General features: G+C 41.2%; 2 protein-coding genes across 6 annotated transcripts in view; both read right to left on the bottom strand.

The window, feature by feature from the left end:
* PTPRB (protein tyrosine phosphatase receptor type B) overlaps positions 1–22,825 on the bottom strand; it is a 96,954-nt gene extending 74,129 nt beyond the window's left edge. For 2 of the 4 annotated variants that reach the window (XM_048500679.1, XM_048500680.1), the window contains exons 1-4: positions 22,559–22,825; positions 20,991–21,386; positions 10,560–10,798; positions 2,923–3,199 (exon numbers count right to left, since the gene is read on the bottom strand). In XM_048500679.1, coding sequence (XP_048356636.1) covers positions 2,923–3,199; positions 10,560–10,798; positions 20,991–21,386; positions 22,559–22,613 — 967 coding nt within the window. In that variant the 5' untranslated portion in view covers positions 22,614–22,825. Of the gene's footprint in view, positions 1–2,922; positions 3,200–3,751; positions 4,128–10,559; positions 10,799–20,990; positions 21,387–22,558 lie in introns of those variants that run through there. The other 2 variants (XM_048500681.1, XM_048500682.1) reach the window with 2 other exon arrangements.
* Positions 22,826–24,800: 1,975 nt separating this feature from the next.
* The window catches only part of PTPRR (protein tyrosine phosphatase receptor type R), a 133,258-nt gene continuing 131,465 nt past the window's right edge, over positions 24,801–26,593 (bottom strand). For both annotated transcript variants that reach the window (XM_048500790.1, XM_048500791.1), the window contains one exon: positions 24,801–26,197. In XM_048500790.1, the coding sequence (XP_048356747.1) occupies positions 26,104–26,197 (94 nt within the window). In that variant the 3' untranslated portion in view covers positions 24,801–26,103. The remainder of the gene's footprint in view (positions 26,198–26,593) is intronic.

Raw genomic sequence — 26,593 nt, 5'->3', positions numbered from 1 at the left:
CTTCAGTATCCTTTTGTGGTGTTTTCTTGCCTCAATCAAGGCCATGATTTCTAAAACCCTAAACAAGGTTTTAAATTTTGTTAACTAGCATTATATGGTGCTAACTGTTAACATTTGATAAGTGCTATAGTTGTTTAACATTTTGTTGCCTGTCATGATTTTTTTGGCTACATTTCAGTTCTTAAGGGCATTATCTAATTAAATCCAATACTGAGTACATTTAGAAAATCAACCAAATGTTTTATTTAGAAATTTGTAGTACCAGGTCAAAAGCAGTATGACATTCTGGCTGGATCATGTCCTAAAAGAAATAAACGATTTAACAAAAGTACTGGAGGTGGAATACAAATCTTAAAGCAAATTAAAAGGTTGCATGCCTAGAGGGCGAAGTTTAGAAATTTAGACTTTATCTAATCTATCTAGCCCAGAACACAAAACACTCAGTCCTCGGTACATCCGCTAGAACAAAGGAACAATGAGCTTGGGAAGTGCCTGGCCTGAAAAGCCCTGGCTGGAAACAAACACTTAAAAAACCATTTACATTGTTGTGAAGTTCTTGACTGGCAACTGTCCAAAGCTGATATCTCATAGAAATAAAATATAGAAATAAAAGAAATAGAAATAATAGAAATAATAGAAATAAAAAAAGTACTGTAATATTTTACAGTACTTTTACTAAACACTAGCTACAGAATCTGAAGTTTCAATAAGAGGTTAGTCTTGGTGAAATACTGAGAAACTTTATGTAACATTTCAAAAAAGGCACATAATTTACCTGCATTGTCACTTAATTAGTAGTACTATAATAACTAATGTTATAAATTTATTATTTCAGTTTCCACCCCCAAACTAGCAATACCCTGATAGCAGCTATATTAATTTTAAATGAATCTTTCATCTTCAGATTTCTAAATGACTAACTGAATACCGTCTAACCATTTTTGCTTTTACACAGAGCTGCAGTCTATATATGCTTTGTAGATACATTTTGAGTTCTCATACAAAAATTCCTATTTTATACAATGGCAGTAATACAATACATGTCAGTAGAAACCATTTTGCTAAACATTTGATTCACTTTGTAAAAAAGCCTACTGCATTATTGTCCACAGATACAATCACTATTTGGTAAGAGATTGGAATGTCAAAAATATTATTTAAATTAGTGAGAAGTCTTTAACTAAAGCAAAAAGGTTTTGCAAACATCAGCAAACACACATTTAGTAAAAAGGATGGAGTTTGTGGAAACAGGTAAAGTAATATCCAAAGAAAAACTTCCTGATGGCACGACTAGGCATTACCATTTTTATTTTAGTCAACCATGCTATTTGCTTTTTGCTAAAATGCAATCACTTGTACAAGCCATGGGTCATTACTGACCCATGGAGTGATGTAACATCATGACGTTTAGTAGCAGACTTTTTTCACAGGGAGGTTTGCTATCACCTTACCCAATTGTGTTCACTTTACCCCCATTAAGCTGGGTACTCATTTTACTGACCTTGGACAGATGGAAAGATGGGCTACTTGAAACTGACTTCCGTCATAATCATACTCAGACTGTGAGCAGAGTTTCGAATGCAGTTCTGCAGTTTACCACTCTGAACCACTACATCAGATTAAACTTGACTTGTGTTCCAGGCTTTATGCATCTCATATAAGTGGCCAGGTTTGTTCCATTAATTCAACTACCTTGTCATTTTATAGAATACAGTTTTCAAGAAGCATAGCAATTATCATAACCAAATTCTAAATGTTTTAATTTATGCCAAGTGCCACTGGTTGTATAACAATGTTCTGCAGTATTCACTTGCAGCTTCCAAGACTTGTTGTTTGATTAGCAACAGGAGATAGAAAACCCACAATTTGGTACTTTCAGTTCTAAAAATTAGTACAAGTTCAGTAAATCCTAACCAAAGTTCATAGATTTAGAAAACAGTAACTCTGCTTAGAACTGTACTGTTAGACTGAAATCCTAAGGATGCAACCCTGGTACTAAGCCCCCACCCGTCATGAAATTTGTTTCGGAGTAGATTAGAATTTCCTGATTAGATTTGTTCTCCTAGTATACTGGTTTTGTTGTTCCATCATTATTACATTTATAATGACTATGTATCTAGTTTAATATATGCATATCACAAATGCTAAGGAAGTGTTTCCTCAGAATAGTTATTTTTTTATAAATCTTAAATATAAAATTATTTTTAAAAGTACAGAATGCATGCAATAAAGTTTAAATATAACAGAATATTTGTTCAATATTTTCCTATGGCAATTATATTAGCAATAAGAGGCTAATTAAATATCTCTACGGTCATCTGCACTTCTTTGCTGCAGTCCAGGAAACATCTGCTCTTTGAACACTAGAGTATTCAAGAGTGATCTTACCTGTGTACCTGTAGGAAACATGGTTGGTCCTACATCTCCAAATTCTATTGTACTTGTTTGGAAAAAATCATACCATTATGAACTAAAGTCTCCTGAGCAAACAACATCCAAACATAAAGACTGATTGTAAGATAGATGGCAATGTCAGAACAAGGTTTCTTGACCTAATCTTCTTACTAAAGGGGTGGGGTTAAGGAATTAGGAATTCTGAATCTACTAAAAATCAATTAAAAAATAATTACCAGGTTTCTAGTGGAGATTACAACCCACATCCTTAAAAAAAACTAACTGATTTCCTGCTACAAAAAAAACTGAGGTTCCTGACAGAAGCTGATGTTATTAGCAAAGAGGTTTGAATTTAATTCTGCAGCCAATATCTAACCATCACTAGCTGCTATCTTCACATCTTTTTATTTGACACCATTACAACACATTAGGATGAGTAACACAAAAATAAAAGGACCACAGATTCTCTAAGCTGAAAACTGCCACTGAACAGGCATCTGTTCACCTGGCCCGTCACCATTCCCTTACCTGTTTGCAATGTGATGTTGTTGACTTCATCACCAGACACAGAGACAATCCAAAGAGAGTAGGAAGTCCCTGCTTCCAAGCCATTGAAGTCACATTCATAGGAGCCATTGGGTTTCTGGATGGGCTGGCAAATTCTGTATAAAGCGTTGTGGGAGCTGCAAGTTACACTGAAGTTACAAGGATTCCCCAAACTGCTCCACCTGAGAGAGAGAGACTGGCTGGAAACTTTCCACTCTGTCTGGTTGATGGTGCATTTCACTGGAGCTGCTAGACCACTCTAGGGAAGGATCAGAAACAGCACACAGTACATACCCCAATCAATGTGAAACGATCTCGCTTATCCTTTTAGACTTTTGCATCTTAATTTTAAACTCCCTGGCTTGGAGTAAATTCAACTGAGTTTGATCGAGGTGACTTTCCTGCATTTGACCCAGGCAAAGTCCCTGACATATCCTGTGGGTGAATTCACCTGCCACACTTTAGCTGTGTAAGTACACAGCCACCCCTTTTGCTCCAGTTGAAAGAATGGAGGAACAATCCCTCTATTCATTTAACAGCTTGCAGAAGCACGGCGCTTATAGGATGCGAAACAGGAATTAATGTATATATTCAAGGCTGCCGTCGGAAGCACGCACCTGGAGAGGCTGACAAAGCACTTTGGAGAAGCAACCCTATGGAGCCAGACGCGAGCATCCTTCCTTCCTTAAGGCGATGCGGCAAACCAATTTGAAGGCAGGTCGGGAGGCGAGGAGGGCGTCCCTTTCTTGCCTTGGAAAGCACCCCACCCCCACGGCGCCCCGTCTCTCACTCTGCCAGCAGCGTCACCCACCTTGAGAAGGGCCAGGGCAAGGATCCACCAGCAGACTCCCGCTCCGTATCTCAGTCTTGCCATCCGTTGGGATCTGCAAGGCAGGTTGTGCACCGGAGTGAGGAGGTGCCTTTCGCCCCGCCGACGGCGCCTTGCTTCCTCAGCCCCCCCAGCCCACCCCACGCGAGGCAAGACCGAGGGGCTTAGCCCACGGCGGCCCCCTGCTGGCCAGCGCCTCGCTCGCAAGCGCTCAGGAGGCCCCATGAGGTTTCCTTCGGGCCGGGCGGGCGGAGGGGCTGCTCCCCAGGAGGCGGCGGCGGCGAGAAGGGGCGGCTCGTGCCTCTTCTCCCCGTGCAGCCATCCTGGCGGAGCCGACCCTCGCAGAAGCTGCGGTGTGTGTTGCCGTGCCTCCTCGAGGACGCAGATAAGGCGCCCCCCCCCCTTTGCCACCCTCCTCGGGACTTTCACTCCCTTCTGCCCCTCCCGTGCTCCTAGCCTGGCGACGCCTCACTCTCCATCTCTCGCTCTTCCTCCGGCGCACCCCGCCCCTCTTCCTTCCTCCTTCCCTCCCTCGTCTGGGACTTCTTTCCCAGGGCTATTTCTGACCCTGGATGGACGAGGAGATGATTTCCTCCAGGCATTTCTCCTCCCCCTGGAATGTCCTATGTAAACCGTCTCATTTCACGCTCGCCTCAGCCGGGCTTCTCCAAAGCACTTGCTCCCACCGAGCCTCTGCACTCCCTCCCAGACCCTCGTTGTGTGACGACAATCTGGGTGTGACTAGGGCGCAAGTGGAAGGTGCGGGCAGTCAGGCCAGAGGGCACAGCTACCTCTTGTCTCAGGCATTCATTCCTCATCTTCCCTACTCCCAGTCCCAGGTGCCTGAACACACCATATCTGACCTGAAACGATGGGAGGCAGAAGCCCCAGAAGTCACACGACGCCTTAACGACTAACCACAAATAAAAACACCATATTATTGTTGTTGTTACTATTGATATTATTAAGATCTCTCTTTATTCCTCATAGGGCCACCAAGGCTGCTTGATTTCAGAGGTCACTTCATCAAATGCATGGAAAATGCACATCCATGGGGAAATTATTTATACTTACAAATTAGAAACTATAATATTTTCCTGTTGCTTTGATCTTGAGCTGGCTGATTTCCTCTCTTGAAAGGCTAGCCTGCCGTGGTTGGAATGGTCTTGCTTTCTCGAGGCTGCTCCTTGTGGGATGGCTCTTTCCTGTAGGTTGCATTTTTAAAGAACCTTGTTTCCTGCATACCTAGGGAGTATTTTAAGTCTTGTCTGTGGATGGCCTGGTTTTTCTCCTGACTTATTTTGTAGGTTGGGTTTGTGTTTACCTTTATGAGTTTCTGTTTTTTCTGTTTCCATAATTGGTGTGGATGCCAGCTACTTCTCTGTTAGATATAGTGATGTGGATTATATTATCATGAATATTGATGGATTGTGGAAAGGGGGTCAATTTTACAACCTCTCCATGATTTGAACAGACTAATCTCTCCTCCCTTCATTCCTGCTTCCCAGAAAGAACTCTTAGCTGCTTTCAATGTTCCATACCTCCTAAGCATGCTCAATTCTCATCAAATTGGGGTTTTCCCCTTTGAGTTATTTACAAAGTAATATTGTTTGCATACTTGGGAAATCCCTTGAACGTAGGGATTCCTTGCTTTATCTGTTTTTGTGGGTGGTCTGCTTTTGCTTGCTTTTGTTATTGGTCCCACTTAGGTAAGAAATTTGGGGGGACACAAGTTGGATCTCCCCCTCCAGAGGTCAACAACTTCCTCTCTCTCCCAATTCCCCTTTCATTGGCCCTCAGCAGCTGTCAACCTTTCCTAGGGTTGCCAGCTCTAGGCTGGGAGATTACTGGAGACTTGGGGGTAGAGGGTAACAGGGAAAGATCTACATTTTTTTTTAAATGGAGCAAAATAGAAAATGCCACCACCACCCCATATTATATACAGATATCATCAATGTGATGGTGCTGTTCCATGGTACACTGGCTTTAGACCTGGTCTGGCAAATTTGAGAGAAATGGCCATGCCAGACCATTACAGCAAAGTCTGGGGGTACCTTAAATAGATTTATTGAGGCAGAAGTCCTTGGGGACTAAGGGACAAAGCAAGCCCCAACCTATGACACCTTCTGCTGCAATTTGTTAAATTAACACAGTGTCCACCCTAAATATAATTACACCCTTCTAAGTCTATTGAAGCCAGTGGAGTGACAAAGGTGTAAGTGTGCTTCATGGTGGCAATGTTTGGAGTTTTTTTGACACACCGAATGTTTGGAATTAGTTTCTGGGGCTAAGGTCTGCCTGTTTCTTACAGCAAAGGTTACACATTCAGTAGTCCCACTTGCTAATTGTTAAAGAAGCATGCAGGATACTCGCTGTTGCACCCTGTGGTTCACGCCACTCTGAAAAACCCTGTAAATGGAATCAAGAAGACTGCTGGAGCAACCTATGGAAAATATTTGAATAGTTCCTTGAATTCTACTACAGACCTTTGAACCAAGGGAGGAGACTGTGGTAATTTGGTCCTGACCAGCACTGTATAATATTAAAACTGATTTATTAAAGTGCAAACCAATAATTTTTATTTATTTATTTATTTATTTATTTATTTATTTATATATTTAATTAATTTTTGGATTTATATTTCACCCTATCCCCAAACGGGCTCTGCCTGTCTCTCCCATGGGACCCAAAGCAGCTGATATTGTTTTTCTCCTCCATTTAATCCTCTCAGCAACCCTTTGAGGTACATTAATCTGAGATTACGTGAGTGGTCCAAGGTCACCCAGCAAGCTTCCATGACACAACAAGGATTTGAACAAGGGGCTTCCAGATCCTAACCCAACACTCTAATTACTACCCCACATTGGCAATAACCCCAATTTCTTAAGCTCCTCAAAATCTGTTATACACAAAAGGTATTATTTGCTTGGTCTGCTTGCATTTTCTTAACATAAATTTGACTTTAGAGACAATCCCTTTTTTATTTACTTGGAACCTGCCTTTCCCATATGTGAACTACCCTGTTTTCCCCAAAATAAGACATCTCCTGAAAATAAGATGTAGTAGAGGTTTTGCTGAAGTGCTAAATATAAAGAATCCCCCGAAAGTAAGATGTACCAAAGTTTTTGTTTGGAAGCATGCCTGTCGACCAGAGCATGCAGCTGTGGAACGGAAAAATAAGTCATCCCCTGAAAATAAGACATAGCGCATCTTTGGGAGCAAAAATTAATATAAGACACTGTCTTATTTTCGGGAAAACACAGTAACATCACTGAAATCCATTAAGACAGAACGCATTGGCCAATTGCACACACAGCATCTGCTACATGGTTGGGGCGAATGTGTGTCGCTGCAAGATTTCTTGTACAGATATATTTCCTCAAGCTCCACTTTCACTTTCTATTCTCCCGGCAGCAAGCAAGACCACTTCTAGAAAGAATTTAATTTTTGCTTCACAGTCAGAGTGGGCTGATTTGTCAATGAGCACTGCTTTGCCTCGGACCTCTTCCCTCTGCCCACAGTCAGCCCACCTAGACTCCTCCCCTACTCCATTGCACTTCTTTGCATGCTTCCCCCTTGACCTCTTCCCTGTTGCCGACTTCTTCCTGCTTCTCTAAATGCCTGTATCGATACATCAATATAGTAATAACAGAGAGTTGCCTTTTGCAAAGGAACAGCACACCCCACCTCCCCTGCTGTGCTTCTTTCAGGCAAGCTTCTATTTAAAAAACAAGCTTCTCTTGCAGCAGCGAGACAGAGAGAGAGAGAGAGAGAGAGAGAGAGAGAGAGAGCGTGTAGGGGAAGGAAGGGGAAGAGAATATCAGTGAGATCTGTGCCTGTTGATGGGTGGAGTTAAGAGAAGCAGCAAAAGAAAAGCCATTGAGACTTCTGCGGGGCAGGCACTGGGCTGCCTCCTCATGTGTAAACAGAGAAATGAAAGGAGAGCCTTCTACCAGCCCACTGAGCAGAGGAGAGTCCCAAGGTAAGCATTCCCTGAGATACTGAGTCTCTTGTAACCTGCATTTGACTTAGTTCAGTTATTCTTGCAATGGAACATGGGAAAATTATTTGTGCAGAATTGTGTGTTTGAATTACAATCTCAGCACTTGTCACATGTTCTGTAAATGTACATAGTGAGTTATGTGGTCAGAGTAACAATTCTGAAAGGCAGGAAAAAAGTATGTACTGCTAATGTGAAAGCTGAAAGGAGAGGGAGGGGAGGGGAGGGAGAGGGAAGGGAGGGAGGGGGAGGGGTGGCATGCAAGGGAGGGGAGGGAAGGGAGGCAGAGGGGGAAGGGGAGGACCCTGGCATTTGTACATGGCCCACCCACCCTAGCAGAGGGAGGGGGAGGGGTGGCATGCAAGGAGAGGGAGTGAGGGTTAGGGTTGCGAGGGAGGGGGAGGGGCCTGGCATATGGACTTGGCCTACCCACCCTAGTGGAGGGAGAGGAAAGGGAGGGGTGGTATGCAAGGCAAGGGGAGTGAGGGAGCAGAGGGAAGGGAGTGAAGGGTGGCATGCAAGGGAGGGGAAGGAGGGGTCCGCCCACGAGGGGCCCACCCACCCTAATGCTGAACTGTTCTTAAATTATATTTCAACTAACTACATTGCAAAGAAGTCTATTATGTGATATATACACACTAGACTAAGGGCAGCACACACACACACACACGCACACGCACAAATAAAGCTGGTGATGTCTATATATGGTAAATGTGCAAACAATGTCCATTACTGCTGAGGCCGGTTTTAAGACACGAGATTGAGGAAAAGAGCTAACAGTAGGTTTGGCAAGTGCCTGAAAATATCAGTAATAGCAGACTTCAGTCTGTTTCAGATCATTTCCCAAGCCTTCCTATCTTTTAAATTTTTTTTAAAAAGCTTACCAACTCTCCCTTATTTTTTATCAGGAGGAAATGGTCTTGGCATAGTTTTCCCCATACTTTTGAAAGTTCAGACTTTAGATTTACTTGCAACCCAAGGTTGCTGTAATGTAAACATGAACAGCAAAGCAATCAAACAACAGCCATTGTCCTTTGAAAATGGGCTGGCCTCAAACGGAAGCATTCAGATGTTCATTGTGTAAATGAATAAGTATTACTGTTCTTCACAATAATAGTTTGCACTTAATACAGTCCTCTATATTGTCATAGACTCAAGGTAACATGAAACATACAAATGCACTTTTCATTCTTCAGTGAAGATGGAGGATAGTAAATTGTAAACAGCATGACTTACACCATGATCAGCCATGTCCCTTTATGTTTGGCACAGGTACATACCGTAGCACATCTCACCGTGTAGCACATAAATGTTCTGAACCAAAATATAAACCTTCAAGCCTTTTATTTTTTAGTCTTCTCTACTTGTAGAGCTTCTGTTGGAAACACTGAACATTAATACAAGAAAAGTAAGTCTTCCCTAACCCACTCTTCCAGTTTTGTGTACATTGTTTTTCTGTGCTGATCTTGGTCCATTCTGCACAAACCTTTTAAATTTTTTGAGTCAGGAAATAAACGTTGCCTCCATGGAGTTCTGCATTGTTTTTATCCCCACATGTTTTATTTTCAGCCTCAAAATGTTTTACGTGAATCCCCTTTTAAAATGATTCTCTGGTTGAAACATTTTGAAAATGTCTTCAGTTGCTAAGCAATCTATTGACTATGTTTTCCACGCTTATCTGATTCCCTGAACTTCCTCCTTGATGCTATTTTCTGAGCTCCCTCTATTCCCTGTTGCCTATCTTTTTACAGCATTTTTGTTTTTTTGGGGGGAGGGATTTTTGAAGCATCAAGTACACAAGGAGTAGAGAATCACGAGGCTTTGAAGCACTGATGCAACACAGAACTAAAAAAAAAGGAAAAATCATGTAATGGCACCCATTTCATGGGTGTGAGAGCAGGAATACATTGTTGTAAAGGCAGGGACTGATTTGTGTGGAAAGGGCTAGATTTGGCATATTTTCTGGTGTCTCTCTTTTTTGCCATCAAATCACAGGTGACTTATGGCAACCCCTTAGGATTTTCAAGGGAACAGACATTTGGCCATTTCCTGCCACTGTGTTTTGGCTCTGGTACTCCTTGGGTCTCCCACCAAACACAAGCCACAGTCAGGATAGAGAGTCTGCAGCTGACCCAAAGTCAGCCAGCAAGTGTCAAAGGTTCAAATGGGGATTTGAACCTGGGTTTCCCAGGTCCTACCTAGTTCAACACATTAACCACTATACCATGCTGACTCTCTGTTACAATGTTTTCTATGTTACAATGCAATACATGTATTTTCCCTCTGATTTAACAGAGCATTTGAATTGAAATTCAAAAGAATTGGCTATTTAAATTAATATGCAAAAGTTAGTTTAATTTCTTTTCCTTTGCTTTTTGGTCCTTGTTGCTCCTTGAACATAGGTCATATTAAGTAGCACACTTCGACCCCTTCCGCACATGCAGAATCATGCACTTTCAATCCACTGCGAACAGTCAATTGAATTAACCCACTATCTTCAGACCAGCCACTTTCAACCCACTTTCACAATTGTTTGCAAGTGGATTTTGCTATTTCACACAGTAAAATCCAGTTGCAAAGTGCATTGAAAGTGGATTAAAAGTGCATTATTCTGCATGTGCGGAAAGGGCCTTCCTGTATTAGTTAGCTACACTCCAAGCTTACCAGTTCTGTGTCCTCTTGGTTTGCTGACCTACTCTCAAACCTCCTTTGTCCTCAATTCTTGAGAAATCCTGTCCTTAGAGGAGCAGTAAATGAACTGCAATCTGTTTCATTTAATACGTATCTTACCTGTTCTGTGGTCCTAGAGAAGTGAAGGACAGTTGTGGGAATCCAAGGTTTTTCTGTCACTCCAAATAAATTCTGGCTTTGAGTGAATGTATCCAAGTTTTTATTGTTTCTTTCTGTAACTTTTTTTGTGAAAATAATTGGACTAGTGCCAAGAAAATTCTGTGGGCTATATGTAACAGAATTCAATGGAGGAGATGTGTTTCTTGTGCTCCAAACAAAAGTTTCACCATTCTGGAAATCTAAGAACAATAAATGTAATCAGTACAAAACATATTTAGAAATAATACATACTAATTACATCTGTTCTATAAACTTGAATATTATACTTATAACAAGTTTAGGACAATAGTTCATTTACATTTGGCCTTTACATTTGATACTGATTTGTTAAAGTGATTTTCCTTTTTTAAAAACATATAGCTATTGTGATGGTCAGGTATTACATCCATACCCTTTTGATATTCTGACATTGTTTGTTAAATACATTTTTTTAAATGGGAGAGTCAAAATATAAAGTGCACTTTCTTGGATGCAGTTTCTGTAGCTCAAGAAAAAAAACAAAGACTGATTCTGCATGGACCAAAAACAGCAGTGAAAATGGTGTGAAAATGGTATAAAAGGGTTTAAAACAGTGTGAAATACTGGTTATTAATTAATGTCATTTCAGGGTGCATTGAACCTTCAATGAGTGGTTTCAGAAGAACTAAAATCTCATTTTCTATTTGATACTGATTCTGATATTCAACAGGTTAAACTTCTTAACCAGAGTGTTAAAGGACATTATAAGTGTGGGATTTGTGCAACCAATAAATTCTCTTTGCCTTCAAAGGTTTTTCAGCATCCCACCTGTAAATATAGAAAACCTTTGGCATTATTTACCAACCTCTTCCCCATAACTACTTTTTAAAATAAAAGGGAGATGCCAAAAATCAGTCACAGATCCTCCAAGAACCTACAGATGTATGTGTCTCGTTAGATAATTGGCATGTGATGATCTGGTTGTTTTAAATAATTGTTACTTGACACAGGAAAACCCCTACCCCTGAAATACAGCTCCTGGTGGAGGATATCAAGTACACGGGTCATGTATTTTCCAAAGATGGCATCAGACCAGATGATAAGTAAAAGCTATCAACAAGATGCCCTCACCTGAGGACAAGAAAGGCCTTTAGAGATTCAGTACATATCAAATGAATCAAGTTTGAATCTCAGTACATATCAAATGAATCAAGTTTGACTACACCATGAGCACAGTTGAAAAATGATCTATTGTGGCAGTGGTGGCCTGAACAGCAGGATGCCTTAGATAGTCTTAAATAAGTCCTTAATGTCTGCTCCAGTACTCTGATCCAAGAGACAACTGGAGGCTGACAGAAGCTGAGCGAAACTACACACAAATTCAAGGAACTCCCAGCAATTATCTTTGCCATGACCAAATTACACCAGTATGTGTTTGGTGCCCAAGTCAGGACAAAAGCCCATGGAAGCCATTCTAGCCAAGCCTATTGGAAAAGCTCCTGCACAGACACAAAGGAAGCTGTTACAGCTACACCGAAGGCAGACACCCTCTCCAGGGATACCACTCTCCTTGCACTCTCATTGCCTGTTCCCATTTATGAGGACAAAGAAATGTACAATTTAACAGATGCTGAATCACTTGGGCTGATTCCGCATGGGCCAAAAACAGCAGTGTGAAAACAGTGTGAAAATGGTGTAAAAGGGTTTAAAACGGTGTAAAAGGGTTTATACTGTTTTCACACCATTTTCACACTGCTGTTTTTAGCCCGTGCGGAATCAGCCTTGGAGATTCTTTGCCCTGCATCTTCATGGATTGCCACATTGACAAAAGCAAGTCTAACTATCTCTTGGATCTTATTGGCCTCTTGGGAATCAAATCAAGATTGAAAATTATTTACTTATGATTGGTCTTAAAATTGATTCCTTGAGGTGCATGGTCTTGCATGTTGACCCTGCTTCCTCTCCCCACTGAGGTATGCTGAGATCAAAGGCACAGTGGGCTCATCAGATCTTGTACTAGCCTAATATGAATACCCACATAGAACAATGGTTTGAGCACTGAGCACCATGTCATCAATTTCAGCCTAGCAACCAAAGGGAACTAAGTGTTTCCCATGAGGTCCTAGAATTACCTTGGATCAAGTTAGCTACAAACATTTTTGATATAAATGGCCAATCAGTTCTATTGTCTAGTTATTGATTATTATGCCAAATATCCTGAGGTTTTGCTGCTGCTTGGTAAATCAGCCAACCCAGTGGTAGCCAAGATGAAGGCACTGTTCACTCACCATGGTTTTCCTGGAGAGCTCATTTGTGACCATGTTCTGTTTGTGAGTTCTATAGTGAAACAATTCGCATCCAAATGGGGGTATTTCCATTACCTGCCATGGCTATACCCAGTCCAAGGGTCAGGCCCAGTGCATGATTCAGATCATCAAACATATGTTTAAAAAAGTCTCACTAGATGATCCAGATCTGCATCTGGCCTTAATCAGCTTGAGGAATATGCCTGTATTGGTTCTAGTATGCCCCAGCACAGCTCCTTATGGGAAGGCTTCTAAGCCGCACTCTACCAGTTATATCAGTGGTTCTTACATCCAGACTACCTGCTGCCATTCTGCAGCAGTTGAGCACCCTTCAGCATTGACAAATGACCTGCTATGACAAATAACCCATGTCCCCTTCACCTGCACAAGAAAGACAGCATATGGGATAGGCACAGATCCAAAAAGTTTATCCCTGCTAGAAATGAAGGAGCTTCAGCTTTTGAAATGGTGGCTTCATATCGAAAAAAATATTCTCCTTGGGTTTCTCATGGGACTCTCTTCATATGCTCACTGCCACGAATATTTATTATCGTCTAAAGACCAGATTATATGACCAGAAACACCAATTTCTCCTGAGTACAGCGCAAAGGAGCTCTTGCTCCCCATTATATTTTGGGATTATACCCCAGAAATCTAGCTCTGCTGTATATTTAGAACAGCTTGTCAATTATAAGTGTAGATGGATCATGACCAGAGCAAAGTGCAATTCTTTACCTTCAGTCTATCTTCAAGGTCGTTTCCTTAATATCCCACAAAGTGAGCATCGTTGTCGGTATTTTCCCTATACAACGGACTCAATTTCCCATATTTTGCTTTATTGTTCGAAGTATAATAATATTAGAACTGACTTGAGAGTATTATTACCATCAGGATTTATGCTTCTTTCAGGCAAATTAAAAATGTTTGAGCTCTTGAATAATTCTAACGCAGAGATCTCGGAAGCAGTTGCTACATTTTTAATTCGTGTCTTACAAGGTGTGTAACAGTGATTCTTTTAATGTATCTGGAATGTTCAGTATTTCCTGGATCTTTTGCCTAATAAAGGTTTTTGGATTGGATTGGATATGGTATAGATGCCAGGAAGAGGACTGAACCATTCTCTTACATAGTTGAAACTTCAAATGGCTGTGTGTAGAAGGGACAGGAGGCATCTGAGAAAATACTGCTTATTTGCATTATCAGCATCTGCTCCTGTAAGGAAGGAAGGATGGATGGATGAACTACATACTGAGCTACTTCCACATGGAGGCACAAACACATACTCAACTATAGCATCAGTCAGCAACAGGGATGGAGGGGTCTACATACTCTGCATCACTCAAATCTGCTACTACCTCTCACTGTACCTCTCCTTTTGAAACAGACCCAGTGAAGATTGTGCTGGGACTTCCAGAACCTAACAACCTTCTTTTCTCTTCCCAGCTAAACTGCAGTCAAACTGTGATATGAGAAAAGAAAAAAATCCCTTAAAGAACCTCTACCCACAAATATTTACTACTGGTATGTGCAGACTGTCCACATGAATACTTTTTGGGCACAGTCAAAACTATTCTTCAGTTGATTAAGATCAAATTAGATTTTTTGTTTTATCTGATTTAAAAAGAAAACCCCCCAGAGATTCATGAGTTATGATCAGAATGAGCTTGAATGTTGTGTGGAAAATACATACGCATAAGCAAGCATTCATCTACCTGTCTCCCATTTTCAGTTTGTTGGAATGTGCCTAGTCAGCACAAAATATGACCAAGCAAGCTAAATGGTATTATGGCCTTTCTTTTTTTCAGTCCCAGGAAGGCAACAAATGCAGGAAGTCCATCTTGATTTCTGTGAGCTGCCCTACATGGCAGAGTAGTTATTGTCAACTTGGTTGTTCACAAATTGTGCAGGTCTGCTTTATAATAACAGATTGTTGAAAACTTTTCCAGGCAAACTCTTCTGCCAGCTTTGTACAGGAAACAGCTTTCTGGTGGGCACCACCCTCAACCTTCTGATAATGAACCATGTTCATATGATTTTTTTAAAAGTCACCTACCTTTTATGAGGTGCCAGAGTTGCAATTAGACTGTGGCAAGAAATTGTTGAACAATTTCCTTCCACATTTCGTCCTCACCGGTAGAATAATTGAGCTTCCTTTCTATGTGGCTGGGGAGGTTCAGTCTGTGGTGGTCTGTGGCTTTTGGAACTGCATTTATATGCTGGCACTTGGGATGGGAGTATTTTATGCACATGGAAAACTCCATGTCCTTCCACAGAACATTCAGAATTCGTTTGCCTAGGGCACTTCCAGGTTGCATGTATGGCACAACCTTGTTTTGCTGCCACAATACTAGGGTGGTTGCCATTTATAGCCATTTTAACTCACTAAACCCCTAAAAAAGTCATAATGACTGAGTTAGTGGTAGCAGATGTTTCCAAATGATTGCTTAGCATGTAATTATGAGGTCTTTGAATGCTAACCTATGATTTCTCCCTTTCCAAAAGGAGCAGTCTGTGAACTTTCATCATGAAATGAACATCTTTTAAAAACGTTAACACATACATTTAATGAAACCTACAAAATAAAACTTCCTTTCCTCTAGGCATATGTCTCTGCAAGGTATGTTTCAATGAAAAGCTTTCATTGTTCCAAACCAGCTAACATATCATATATTTTAAACTTGTCAGGAAGCACTTTTTCCCTTAGAAGAACATCAAATGCTTCAATTGTCTTATTTTGACTATGATCTTTGCTTTTTTGGAGAAAAAAATCTAGGATAGTTGTTAAATCGCAAAGGAGGTCTTCATCGGTGTGTAATGCAGGCCCAATATCAAATGCTGTTACAATCCAACTCGCTTACAGTATGACCATGACCTCATATGGCATTGTGACTGGAAACTGCATTGTTCAGTATAGGCATTTCTTCATGTGTGCCTCCATCCCTGCCTTCTGAGATGAGGCAGGTGGACCAAAGAGAGCAGGATTTTTAGTGGCTGCCGCTGGCCTTTTCCATTATTTTTCAGTGCCAGGCTAAGACTTTTTTTGTTTAATTTAGCAGATTGGCTGTATTCAAGTTTTCCCTTGGTTGCTATTTGTGGGTTTAATTACTGCTGCAGATGTTTAAAATAGTTTTAAAATTTGTATGAGAATTTGGTGGATTTTTAAAAAAAGGTTTGGTGGGTGCTACTTCATTAAGGATTATGTAATATTTGCGTGCTGCTTATTTTAATTGTTGTTAACCAGCTGGGTTCCATTTTTCCATATAAGAACCACTTATCTGTATATAACAAGTTGAAATATGCAATGTGAAGATTGCTTTTTTAAAAATTACATCCAAGTGTTATATCTTACAGATTTTTTTTCAGTCTCATATGTTATTGCAGTTTTTCACAACAGTTTTTATGACATCAGCAACATAGATTTTGCTTTTACTGAGTAGCCAATTGTTGTTTTTCATCTGAAGGATGAAGGAAGTTCTAGGTCTGAAGACAAAGCTGGATAAAGGTAGATGCTTGTTATTTGTTTGAAACATTCTCAGTCAGTGGTGGCGACAGGGACGTAGGTATAGATTTTTTATGGAGGGGGTTTCGGGGGTGGGGCCACACCCCCACTCGCCCCCAGGGCATGGCCATGCCTCCCCAAGCCCCGCCCACGGGCCAGCGCTTATAAAAGCAGCTCTCCAAAGCTGGGGACAGCAGACTCCCCCACCCTTCCCTCCCCTGCCCCCCACCAGCTGGGCTCCCAGCTGGCAGTTCCTTCTGCTGACCCCTTTGGGCAGAGGCATATAGGGAAAATGGAGTCCAGTGCAAAATCTGAGTTTTGCGTCCCGCCCCCTCCCCCCCCGGGGCAGCTGCTGTGATGCTGGAATCCACCCTCAAACAGCATCACTTTCAATGATGTTTAAACTAGAGAGTCCAAATTCTCCTTTTAAATCCACCTTAAAGGGAGAATCTGGGGTCCTCAGTTAAACAACATTGAAAGTGATGCTGTTTTGGGGTGGATTATCACCCACCGTGAAACAGCATCACTTTCAATATGGCGTAGTGGTTAAGAGCAGGTGCATTCTAATCTGGAGGAACCGGGTTTGATTCCCTGCTCTGCCGCTTGAGCTGTGGAGGCTTATCTGGGGAATTCAGATTAGCCTGTGCACCCCCACACATGCCAGCTGGGTGATCTTGAGCTAGTCACAGCTTTTTGGAGGTCTCCCAGCCCCACCCACCTCACAGGGTGTTTGTTGTGAGCGGGGAAGGTCAAGGAGATTGTAAGCCCCTTTGAGTCTCCTATAGGAGAGAAAGGGAGGATATAAATCCAAACTCTTCTTCTTCTTTTAAACTGAGGACCTCAATTCTCCCTTTGAATCCATGCCGAGGGGGGTGGATTTAAAAGGAGAATCTGGGGAAATTTTGGGTGCCTGCTGTCAGGGGTGCAATTGTTAAGCTAGCAGCACCAAACTTTTAGGGTATCTTTAGGAGACTCTCCTAATTATACCACCCAGGTTTGGTGAAGTTTGGTTCAGGGGGTCCAAAGTTATGGACCCTCAAAGATGTAGCCCCCATCTTCTATTAGCTCCCATTGGAAACAATGGAGGATGGGGGCACCCCCTTTGGGAGTCCATAACTTTGGACCCTTTGAACCAAACCTCACCAAACCTGGGTGGTATAATTAGGAGAGTCTCCTAAAGATACCCTAAAAGTTTGGTGCTGCTAACCTAAACAATACGCTCCCTGCAGGCCAAAAACCAAAAAAGCACTAAAATGTTTTAAAAACCCACAAACGGGTGGGCGGAGCTTCAGACATGAATGGGGGGGTTGAACCCGAGAACCCCCCCTTACCTACGTCCTTGGGTGGCGAACCTATGGCTTGGGTGCCAGAGGTGGCACTCAGAGCCCTCTCTGTGGGCACGCACAAACAGAGTGCCCCCCCCCCCCACATCTAGGCTGGCCTGGGCCACTGGGCTCAATTATTAGCATTAAACTTAAGACCTGGTTCTGGGGAAGCAGTGTAGGTAACCCTGTTAAGCGCTGTTAAACCCCATTGATTTTCATGGGAAGAACTAAAGCGCGATCCTTTACCTGGGAGTAAGCTTGGTTGCTGGCAATGGGGCTTGCTTCTGAGTAAACCCTCCCAGGGTCATGATTCACCTGTTGGAAGAGTTGCACGGTTGCTTCAAAGCAAAGCCAATGACTACTACCAAGCTTACTCCTGAGTAATGCACGCCTTGGAGCCAACTGTTTTTTCTAAACTAAAACCTCCGGTTAAATTGCCGTGCTGGCACTTGGCGATAAATAAGTGGGTTTTGGGTTGCAATTTGGGCACTCGGTCTGGAAAAGGTTCGTCAGCACTGGTCTAAGCTTTGCCTTGAATCTTCTAGATAATTTTTGAATCGTTTCCTGTTAAGAGCCAGCATGGTGTTGTGGTTAGAATACTGAAATAGGATTTAGGAGAACCAGGTTTGAATACCCACTCTGTCATGGAAGCTCTGTCATGGATGAACTTGGGCCAGTCACACATTTCCAGTTTAACCTTACTCCAGGGTTGTTGTGGTGATTAAATGGAGGAGAAGAGAATGATGTGAGCTGTTTTGAGTCTATACTGTGGGAGAAAGTGAGATATGAAGTAAATAAGTATAGAGGTTGTTGCACAGAGACCTGGAAATGCCCTCCCTAGATCAATAGAAATTGTAGTCATCCCTTTCTTGTTAGGATTTCTAGGTCCCTTCTGGTCACTGCCAGGGGATGAGGGGGCAGGATTGCCAGTTCCTGAGCTTTAATTCCAGGGGAACTCCAGGTCCTACCTGGCATCTCAACTTCTCACAACTGTGTTCTGAGATTCAGTAGGCATTGGCATATGTAATCATGCTTATCCTTATTTTCAAGTTCTTCCTTTTTAAAGGAAGCTGAAACTATCAGGATGCTGTATTCTGTCTGAAAACAACTGTGAAATGACTATGGGGATCCTTCATATAAATTCATATTGAGTTCAGTATCCAGATGGCAGCTTCTCATGTTCATCTACTTTCTTTCACCAAGGGTAGCTAATGAAACGGCATACGCTTGATATGCTGTCCAACCCCAAATGTTAATGAAACTTACCTTCATCTTTGATGTGTCAACCCACTGGCATTATTTTATTGAATACTTGGTTTGGAGACCAATGTTATTTACAGAGCATCTTGAAATATTAATATTTTACTTAATTTTTGTATTTGAATATTTCACATTCTCTTTTAGCATGTTTTTAACTAAACAGCAAAAAGTCTACATCCTCACTTATAACCCATATTCTGTGAGTATAACACTATTCAGTGTAGAGAATCAGGTATTTTTGTGGATTAAAATAATAGAAAAGAGAAGATGGGGAAGAAAGTCAACAGGAGCAGAAGAGTTTAGGTTCTGATCTGGAATGGGATGGAACTGTTAGTTGCAGAGAAACCAGTCAATATCATAAGAAAGGGATTGCCCCCCCCCCCCAATGAAATATCAGCTTCTTGCATCACTTGACATTCAAGTAGCTTTCAAAACTTGGGAACTCAAAAAAAGGTTTGTGATGTAGCACAAGGAGAAGCTGTTAACAAAGATGTCACAGTCCAGTTAGTAATACTCAAGCCCTTGTATGTGACAGATCTCATTGGGTTTATGGCTTGAATCCAGAATGGAGCTTAATAGGTCATGGCTTGAGCTTCCAGGAGATACTTTCTGTCCTTCCTTATCACATTGTATGTTAACTCACATTAGTCATTTAGCTCATGTGCTGTCTCCTTTTTGCTTATCCTCTGTTTTGTCTGCTTAAGTTTATAGTCAAAACAAAGGGAGGATGTAACATATGAGTAAAGTGATTCATGTCAAACTTGGTGCCCTAACAATTCTATCTGAGAGAAATGAACTGAGCATTTTTGTGTAATTTCTAAATAATATTAATGCTACAGTTATGATAGAATTACGATCACCATATTATTGAGGCCAACTTTAAAATGAGAATATAATTCTGTAAGAATGGAGAATACATTGATAATGATGGAATTGGGTTTTTTTGTTTCAAGTCTGTGAAATACATAACCCAGAGTACAGAATTTAGCTAATTAATTAATATTTGGTTCAAACTGAAAACAAGTGTTAATTACACCCTGGTGGGGGGTGTTCTGGGGCGGGGGCAGGCAACACTGCGGCAGGGGTGCAGGGCACGATGCGCCCCAGGCGCAGTTCCCTCTCTCTCTGCCCCTGCTTCAACCCTGTGAAGTTGAGTGTGGGCCTTACCTAAGGTTACTCAGCAAGTTTTGTGGCCAGTGAGGGGAATTTGGATCTTGGCCTCTCACTCTTAGCCCAACATTAACCACAAGAGCACAGTGGCTTGCTGGTTCAGTCATCTCTACATTGCATGCTGAGAAAGGTGTGTGACAGAAAACTGATAGATGAAATCAAATAAATTTAAGATGTACCTACTGATAATTTTCTCTGTATTTGCTCTAACATATTGTGATGCATAAAACATTAAAAACTATTACATTAGTACATGGTGCTCAGCTCTACAAGCAGTCAAATGCCATGATTGGAAAAAACCTGACCTCATTTTTCAGTCACTGTATACCTTGGATTGCAAAATGTTGAGGACTGACTACCTGTGCTTTATACTGTCATCTTCACTCATGTGCCTCTAAATAAATGAGGATTTGTTAGGAAAAGAATGCAACATTATTGATTTTTTAAAAATAGGGTTCATTTATGAATGCTTATTTCTATGATGAAATGTATGAGGAAGAGTGTGCCAGATGATTCCTATACTCATTTACAGGCTAGTTGAAACATACCTACTATCCTCAATAAAATTTCAAATGTATTTAGAAACTCAACATACCATAGATATATGGGGCAGAAGGAAGGAACTTGTACTTTGACAACATTCAGTAAGCCAACAAATATATATACATGGAAGGAATACATATCTTATTATGATCCTTAAATGATTCATCTTAGATTCCCTCAAACGACATTTCATTCCACCAGCATTCTGTCACCATTAACGAAATATTGTTTTTTTCATTCATCAGTGAGTACAAGACACATGATTGCTGTATAATAGTTCGCAGGAAGCTTCTTGAAAGAAGTGGCTTACCTTTACTGGAGCATACATTTTCATGGACAGGCTGTCCCTTCTTGTTGATATCAAATTTTATCCAGCTATGGGGATACTTCCTACCCATCTTCACCACAACACTTGAGCCTTGTTTCTGTAGGAACAAAGAGCTGTTTTTCACCTCAAGAAGCCCTTCCTTGCTATGACAGATCCACTTGGGTGCCTCAGAGCAGCTGGCAATGATTACTCTGCGGGAATGTGCAGCATAGGACTTTGTGATAGCCAGACACTGGCCAGATCTAACATGAAGAAGCTTCTCATCCATCCATTTCCACTGCTGGTTTAGATTGGTGAAGTTGCAATTTCCCATTTGTGCTATTGTGTGGCTTTCATAAATACATTGCTGTTTTCGCTCATGGAGAATCAGAAACCCATCTAAAGGTGAAAAACCCATGCAAATAGAACAGAGTGTATATTAACTTTTACAAGATAACACTACCACCACAATTCAAGAGTTAAGTAAACCATGTCCATGAGCCTTTCCTTTTCATGGGATCTTTCCATATTGGCATCTTTCACAGTTCTTTATGCAGATGTGCAAAAATAGTATGTGACAATCAAAGAACTTTATCTTATTTGTTTACATCATTTAGACCCCACCTTTCTCCTCAGTGGCTTGCAAAACTTTTTCCTTGCATTTTATCTTTACAACCACCATGTGAGGTAGGTTAAGCTGATCATGACCAAAGGTAATCCAGCAAACTTCCATTTCAGAGTAGGGATCTGAACCTGCTTCTCTCAGATCTTTGTCCAACACTTTAACCAATACACCACACTACAATTTCTTTTAAAGTGTTTTCTAATAAGCAAGGAACTTGCTGGAAAAGGGATATTTTTCAAGATCTGTGTGCCTCTTTCAATCTCTATGTTCATGCTCCATGTATTGCATATAAATATGGGGATTAGTTTACTGACAGCAGCTCTGTAGCTTATGCTTCAAACTGTATTGAAGTTTCTAATTACTATTTTGCAATAAAACCCAGATTGCGCACAACAGTAAGACTAAGGAATAATCACCAAAATAAAACCAATCCTAAATATAGTACACCACAAAACAAATACAATTTCAATGTTAATTTCTGTTGCATAACTCTTTTGAAAGTTTATTGAGAAGTCCCATGCACTGCAAAATAGCTAAAGCTTTAAATTCCGAGCCTGCTTTTCCTTATTGGTTGTGGAGCAAGGAATTACAGAAGATTCTGTCTAAAATGTATCTGTATGCCTGAAGTTGCATAATTTTGACAGATCAAGCATGAAGGCAAAAAAAAATCCCTCTCCAAATGGACTTGGATAAAATGGAGTGTCAAATCCAAAAAGAAGATCAGAACAGCAAACTCACAATAAAAAGAGCAATTTATCTGATAAGTTTATTTCCTTTTTGAATGGAAGCTAAAGCAGTTTGTATTTGATGGCCCATTCCTTTATTTTCCTTGTATATACTGTAACTGGGAAATCATCCTGAGCATTATGGGGAGGTTGCAAGGATCATTCGGGAATCACAGTCACAATGTGAAACAAATATGAAACTGAAGAGGAATTGTACTTACCGCAGATCACAAAGGCCAGGTAGGTAGAAATTAGAACGTGAAATAAAGTCTCCATTTTCCCTCTAGCAACTCCCTTTGCTTCTCTCTCTCTCTCTTTTTTTAAAAAAAGCACACCCCAGATAAGTGAAGCGAAGGCTAGGAAGGAAATGTGCCTTCACAGGAGGAAAAAGTCAGTGACGAACACTTCCTTCTATTCAACTGTTTTTGGGGAGTTTTACACCACTTTGTACTTTCATCTAATGCTCTGGTATGTGTTAGGTATCTGTTTCAGTTAGCAAAATCCAAGCAAAAGAGGGATACATACATTTCAAAAACAAATACAGTACTGAAACATCTTTGAAAACTCAGCAGTTTTAGCTAGGGAAAAGGAACTATAATTTCATTTAATTGTCTGTCTGCAAACCATTATGTGTCTGCAGGTGCTCTTGATTGGGCTGCATAAATATATACCACGCTGTCCTGTAAACATAACTAGAGTTTGTAATGATATGCTATGAATCCATCCAGGAACACCACATGATTAAACACTACATGTAACTCACCCTTGAATGTTCTAAAATCCACGCCTCAGAAGGACGAGGTCAACTCTTGAGCCAACACTCTAAGGTCCTTAACACTTTTACATTATGAGTTCAAATAATGTTGATTTGTTTAATTTCAGTGACATTGAACTGGAAGACCAACATAAGAACCATGGATTAGACCAATGGTCCATCTAGTCCAGTATCCTGTTTCATGGTGTCAACCAGATGCTCCCAAAGGCCCACAAACAGAATCATAGAGGCCAATGCCTACCCTTATGGTAGTTCTGCCAGCAACTAGCATTCCTTGAGTTCACTGCCTTTGAAAATGGAGGTTCTAAACATCTGTCATGGCTAATAGCCATGCAGAAATGCAGTTGTTAATACTGAGCATAGAGTTTCCTATGTGTCCTGTTCTGACTAGCAGTGTTACCCAAAACATCATGGAAAAGATTTCATGAGGCCTCACTTAATATCTGATAGCTCTGCTATACACATTAGAGTTTCTGCTCTAGTCAATTCTTCTTTGAAAAGCAGGTGCTTTGTCATTGGGTCTTTCATATATCAGTTATAAAGTGGCTTGAATGCTGGGCCTGGAAACATTCTTATCGGGAAGGTACTATTCATTTCTTCAGGTAAATTTAGTTTCTTAATAGGCACATCCAGAGGGTAGATGTTCACATTTTGTACTGGATACTAATACAGTTATCTGGTAGAATGGACAATATCTCAGAGAACTCTCCTTAGCTAGATAAGTGAATGTTTCCCTAGTCTGTATTGGTGCCACATCAATTTCTATCTGCTGCATATACCATGAGGAAGAGCAGGTGGTGTGTGTGGGGGGAGGGGTCATATGGTACTATTTGTACCTGTCTATTTGTACCTGTCTAGCAGGAGCATGAGAACAGGGCTGCATTTGCCCTTCAGTGTATGAGAGAAGTAAATGTTGATGACCACCAGTGCAAAAAAGCGCACCAGGACTTACCCTGGGCGCCATTGCAGCAGGGGAGGAAGGAGCCATCAGCTCACCTCCCTGTCGTCGATCCGACGGGTCACGTGACGGGGGTGGGAACCGTCACATGACGAGGGAGCCGGGCAGGCTATTTAAGCCCATGCCCAGTTCAGCCCAGCCTCCTTACAAGGCTGCTGGCAAGTGGAACCCACCCTCCCTCCTTGAGTTTTGGGCTGTTGTTTTGTGGTAGGTTGTTTATGTCAGACATTTGTCGCAGTCTGGGCGGATTCAGGGCATAGGGGCACATCCTTTGGGGGAGGCAGGCTTGCATGCCAGACCTCCCTAGGCAGGGGCCTCAATAAGAGGTCTGGGGGTAGGGCTGGGCTTGAGGATGCAGGCCTGGAAGCCCTGTTTCAAGCTCGCTACCCGTGGCAGGAGGGGGTGTCACAAATGGGTAGGCGCCCAAGTGACATCTAGTAACCTTCTGTCTCGGTCCCCATTGGGGGACGGTGCCAGGTTCAGCGGTGCGCTGCCCGAAGGGCCAGGGGTCAGCTGTGGAGCTGACAGTGACCAGGTTCAGCGGTTCACTGCCTGGTGGCCAGGATGTGTCCCGATATGCCTGCCCAGCTTCCAAAAGAGTTATGCATTATTTGTTAATAAACTGGGCTGCGGCCATTTCTTTTCCAACGAATTTAAGTGTGTGTTTGGTTTGTGAGGGAAGCGGAATCCGCACATCTGCACGCAAAAATAAAATAATGCAATCTGTAAATATTTTGTATCAAGTTTATTAGCTTTCTAAATAAAAGATAACATTGTTGCTTTTAAAAACTCATTATTAGATTCTGTGTTCAGGCACTCCCCCAGTTAATTTTGCTTAGTTCTTGCCAAAAGGAGGTGTAACCTTTTTCTGTTCGAACAAATCACTGCCATAATGGAGAAATCTTCAGTTTTCATCTGGCTTTTGGCTCTTTTGTTCTCCAAAACATCCATCCTCTCATGGCCAGAAATTGAAATGTTCATAGCTTCTCTCCCTCCTCTCTATCTTTTGTTTGTTTGTTTTTAAATAATTATTTAGGAAAAGACTGGCAAAAACTTCAAATGTTTACCATTTAATATGTTACAAAGTTTCTTTTCAAAAGTAAAATTACTCACATGAGTTTACAAGTACACTAGGTTCTGCCCCGGAGCAAGAAGCTGCTTCTAAGACAATTAACCGTGCGGAATAAATGCATAACATTGAATAACAGACACTGAACTTGATCCATTGGGAAATTCTCTCACACAAATCCCACTGAAATGAGTAGAAAGTTCATTAGAATGCAATGCGCCCATTGAAATGCAGGCGTCTTTCATAACTTTTAATGGTGCTTGCACTGGACAAGTTTCCTTTTTATTGCAACCATTGTGCTCAACAATGTGCTCAATAAAACAGAATTTTCAATACATGTAAAATATATCATGGTATTTGCTGCAGTGACTTGTCCTACAAAATGCAAATTAATTTCTGACTGGTTTCAAAAACAAACGATTCTTTTCCCATCTGGGTTTTTAAATATTTGTTTCCTTTTGAACCAATCATTGATCCCTTGAGGCATTCAGTCATGAGAATTGTAAGTGGCTCTGAATTGAGTTTACCATGTAATAGGTAATAGCACTTAACAGGTACAGCTGAACATCTGACAGCCTATTCACAAGACAGACTTTGCAAACAGGAAAAGCATTTATACACATCTCCTCAGTGTCCAACTGTTGCAGAACACATATACATAATGTTATGTACATTCACTGTAGCATATTCCATTAATACAGTAATAAATCCTCCATAATGTATATATGTGTAATCCAAATGTAACATCAGTACATTAACCTTCATTAAAACTGTTTCAGAGAACTCACTATACATTCATGACAAGGGTCCATCAATCTTTTCCATTTTTTTAAAAACGGCCATATTCCTTGTACAAGTTGGCTGCCTCTCCTTTGACTGCTGTAAACTCCTTGAAGAAGCTGCTGGTAGGTAATGAAACAAATTACCTTAAGAAAATCACACATTTGGTTCTTCCTTCTTTGTTTCATTGGACGACTTCTGCGGACAGCCTGCTTTCATACAGCCTCAATGCATGATGCACAAATTCATACTGCTCACTTGTTTGGACCATCCCACCTCTGGAAAAAAAGGGAGGGAGACAAGGTAAGAAATCATTTCTGATATTTTCTGGTTGATGCAAGACAACTTTTTTTTTTCAGAGAACTGAAGGTCATTTGACAGAGGGATAGGTACTCATCCTGTCACCATCCAATTTTTTACCTGTGGTTAAGCAAAGTTTTGTATTATTTTATAACTGCAAAATGCATTTGACCAGGTATAACAGTGAACATGAGACAGTGGACAGAAACAATCCTCAGTTCTCCTACAAGGTTTTTTTAATGGTTATGTCATTGATTTGGCTGACACTATGCTCACATCCACCTTCATTTTCTGTCTAGTGCTGGTGAGACATGGGTTTGGTAGTGGCCAGGTTGTAAGTGGTGTTGATTATTTAAGACTGTGCTTTTGTAACC

This window comes from Sphaerodactylus townsendi, linkage group LG06 (assembly GCF_021028975.2).
Source record: "Sphaerodactylus townsendi isolate TG3544 linkage group LG06, MPM_Stown_v2.3, whole genome shotgun sequence".
Taxonomy (NCBI): Eukaryota; Metazoa; Chordata; class Lepidosauria; order Squamata; family Sphaerodactylidae; genus Sphaerodactylus; species Sphaerodactylus townsendi.
This window is presented reverse-complemented; position numbering and strand designations above follow the sequence as displayed.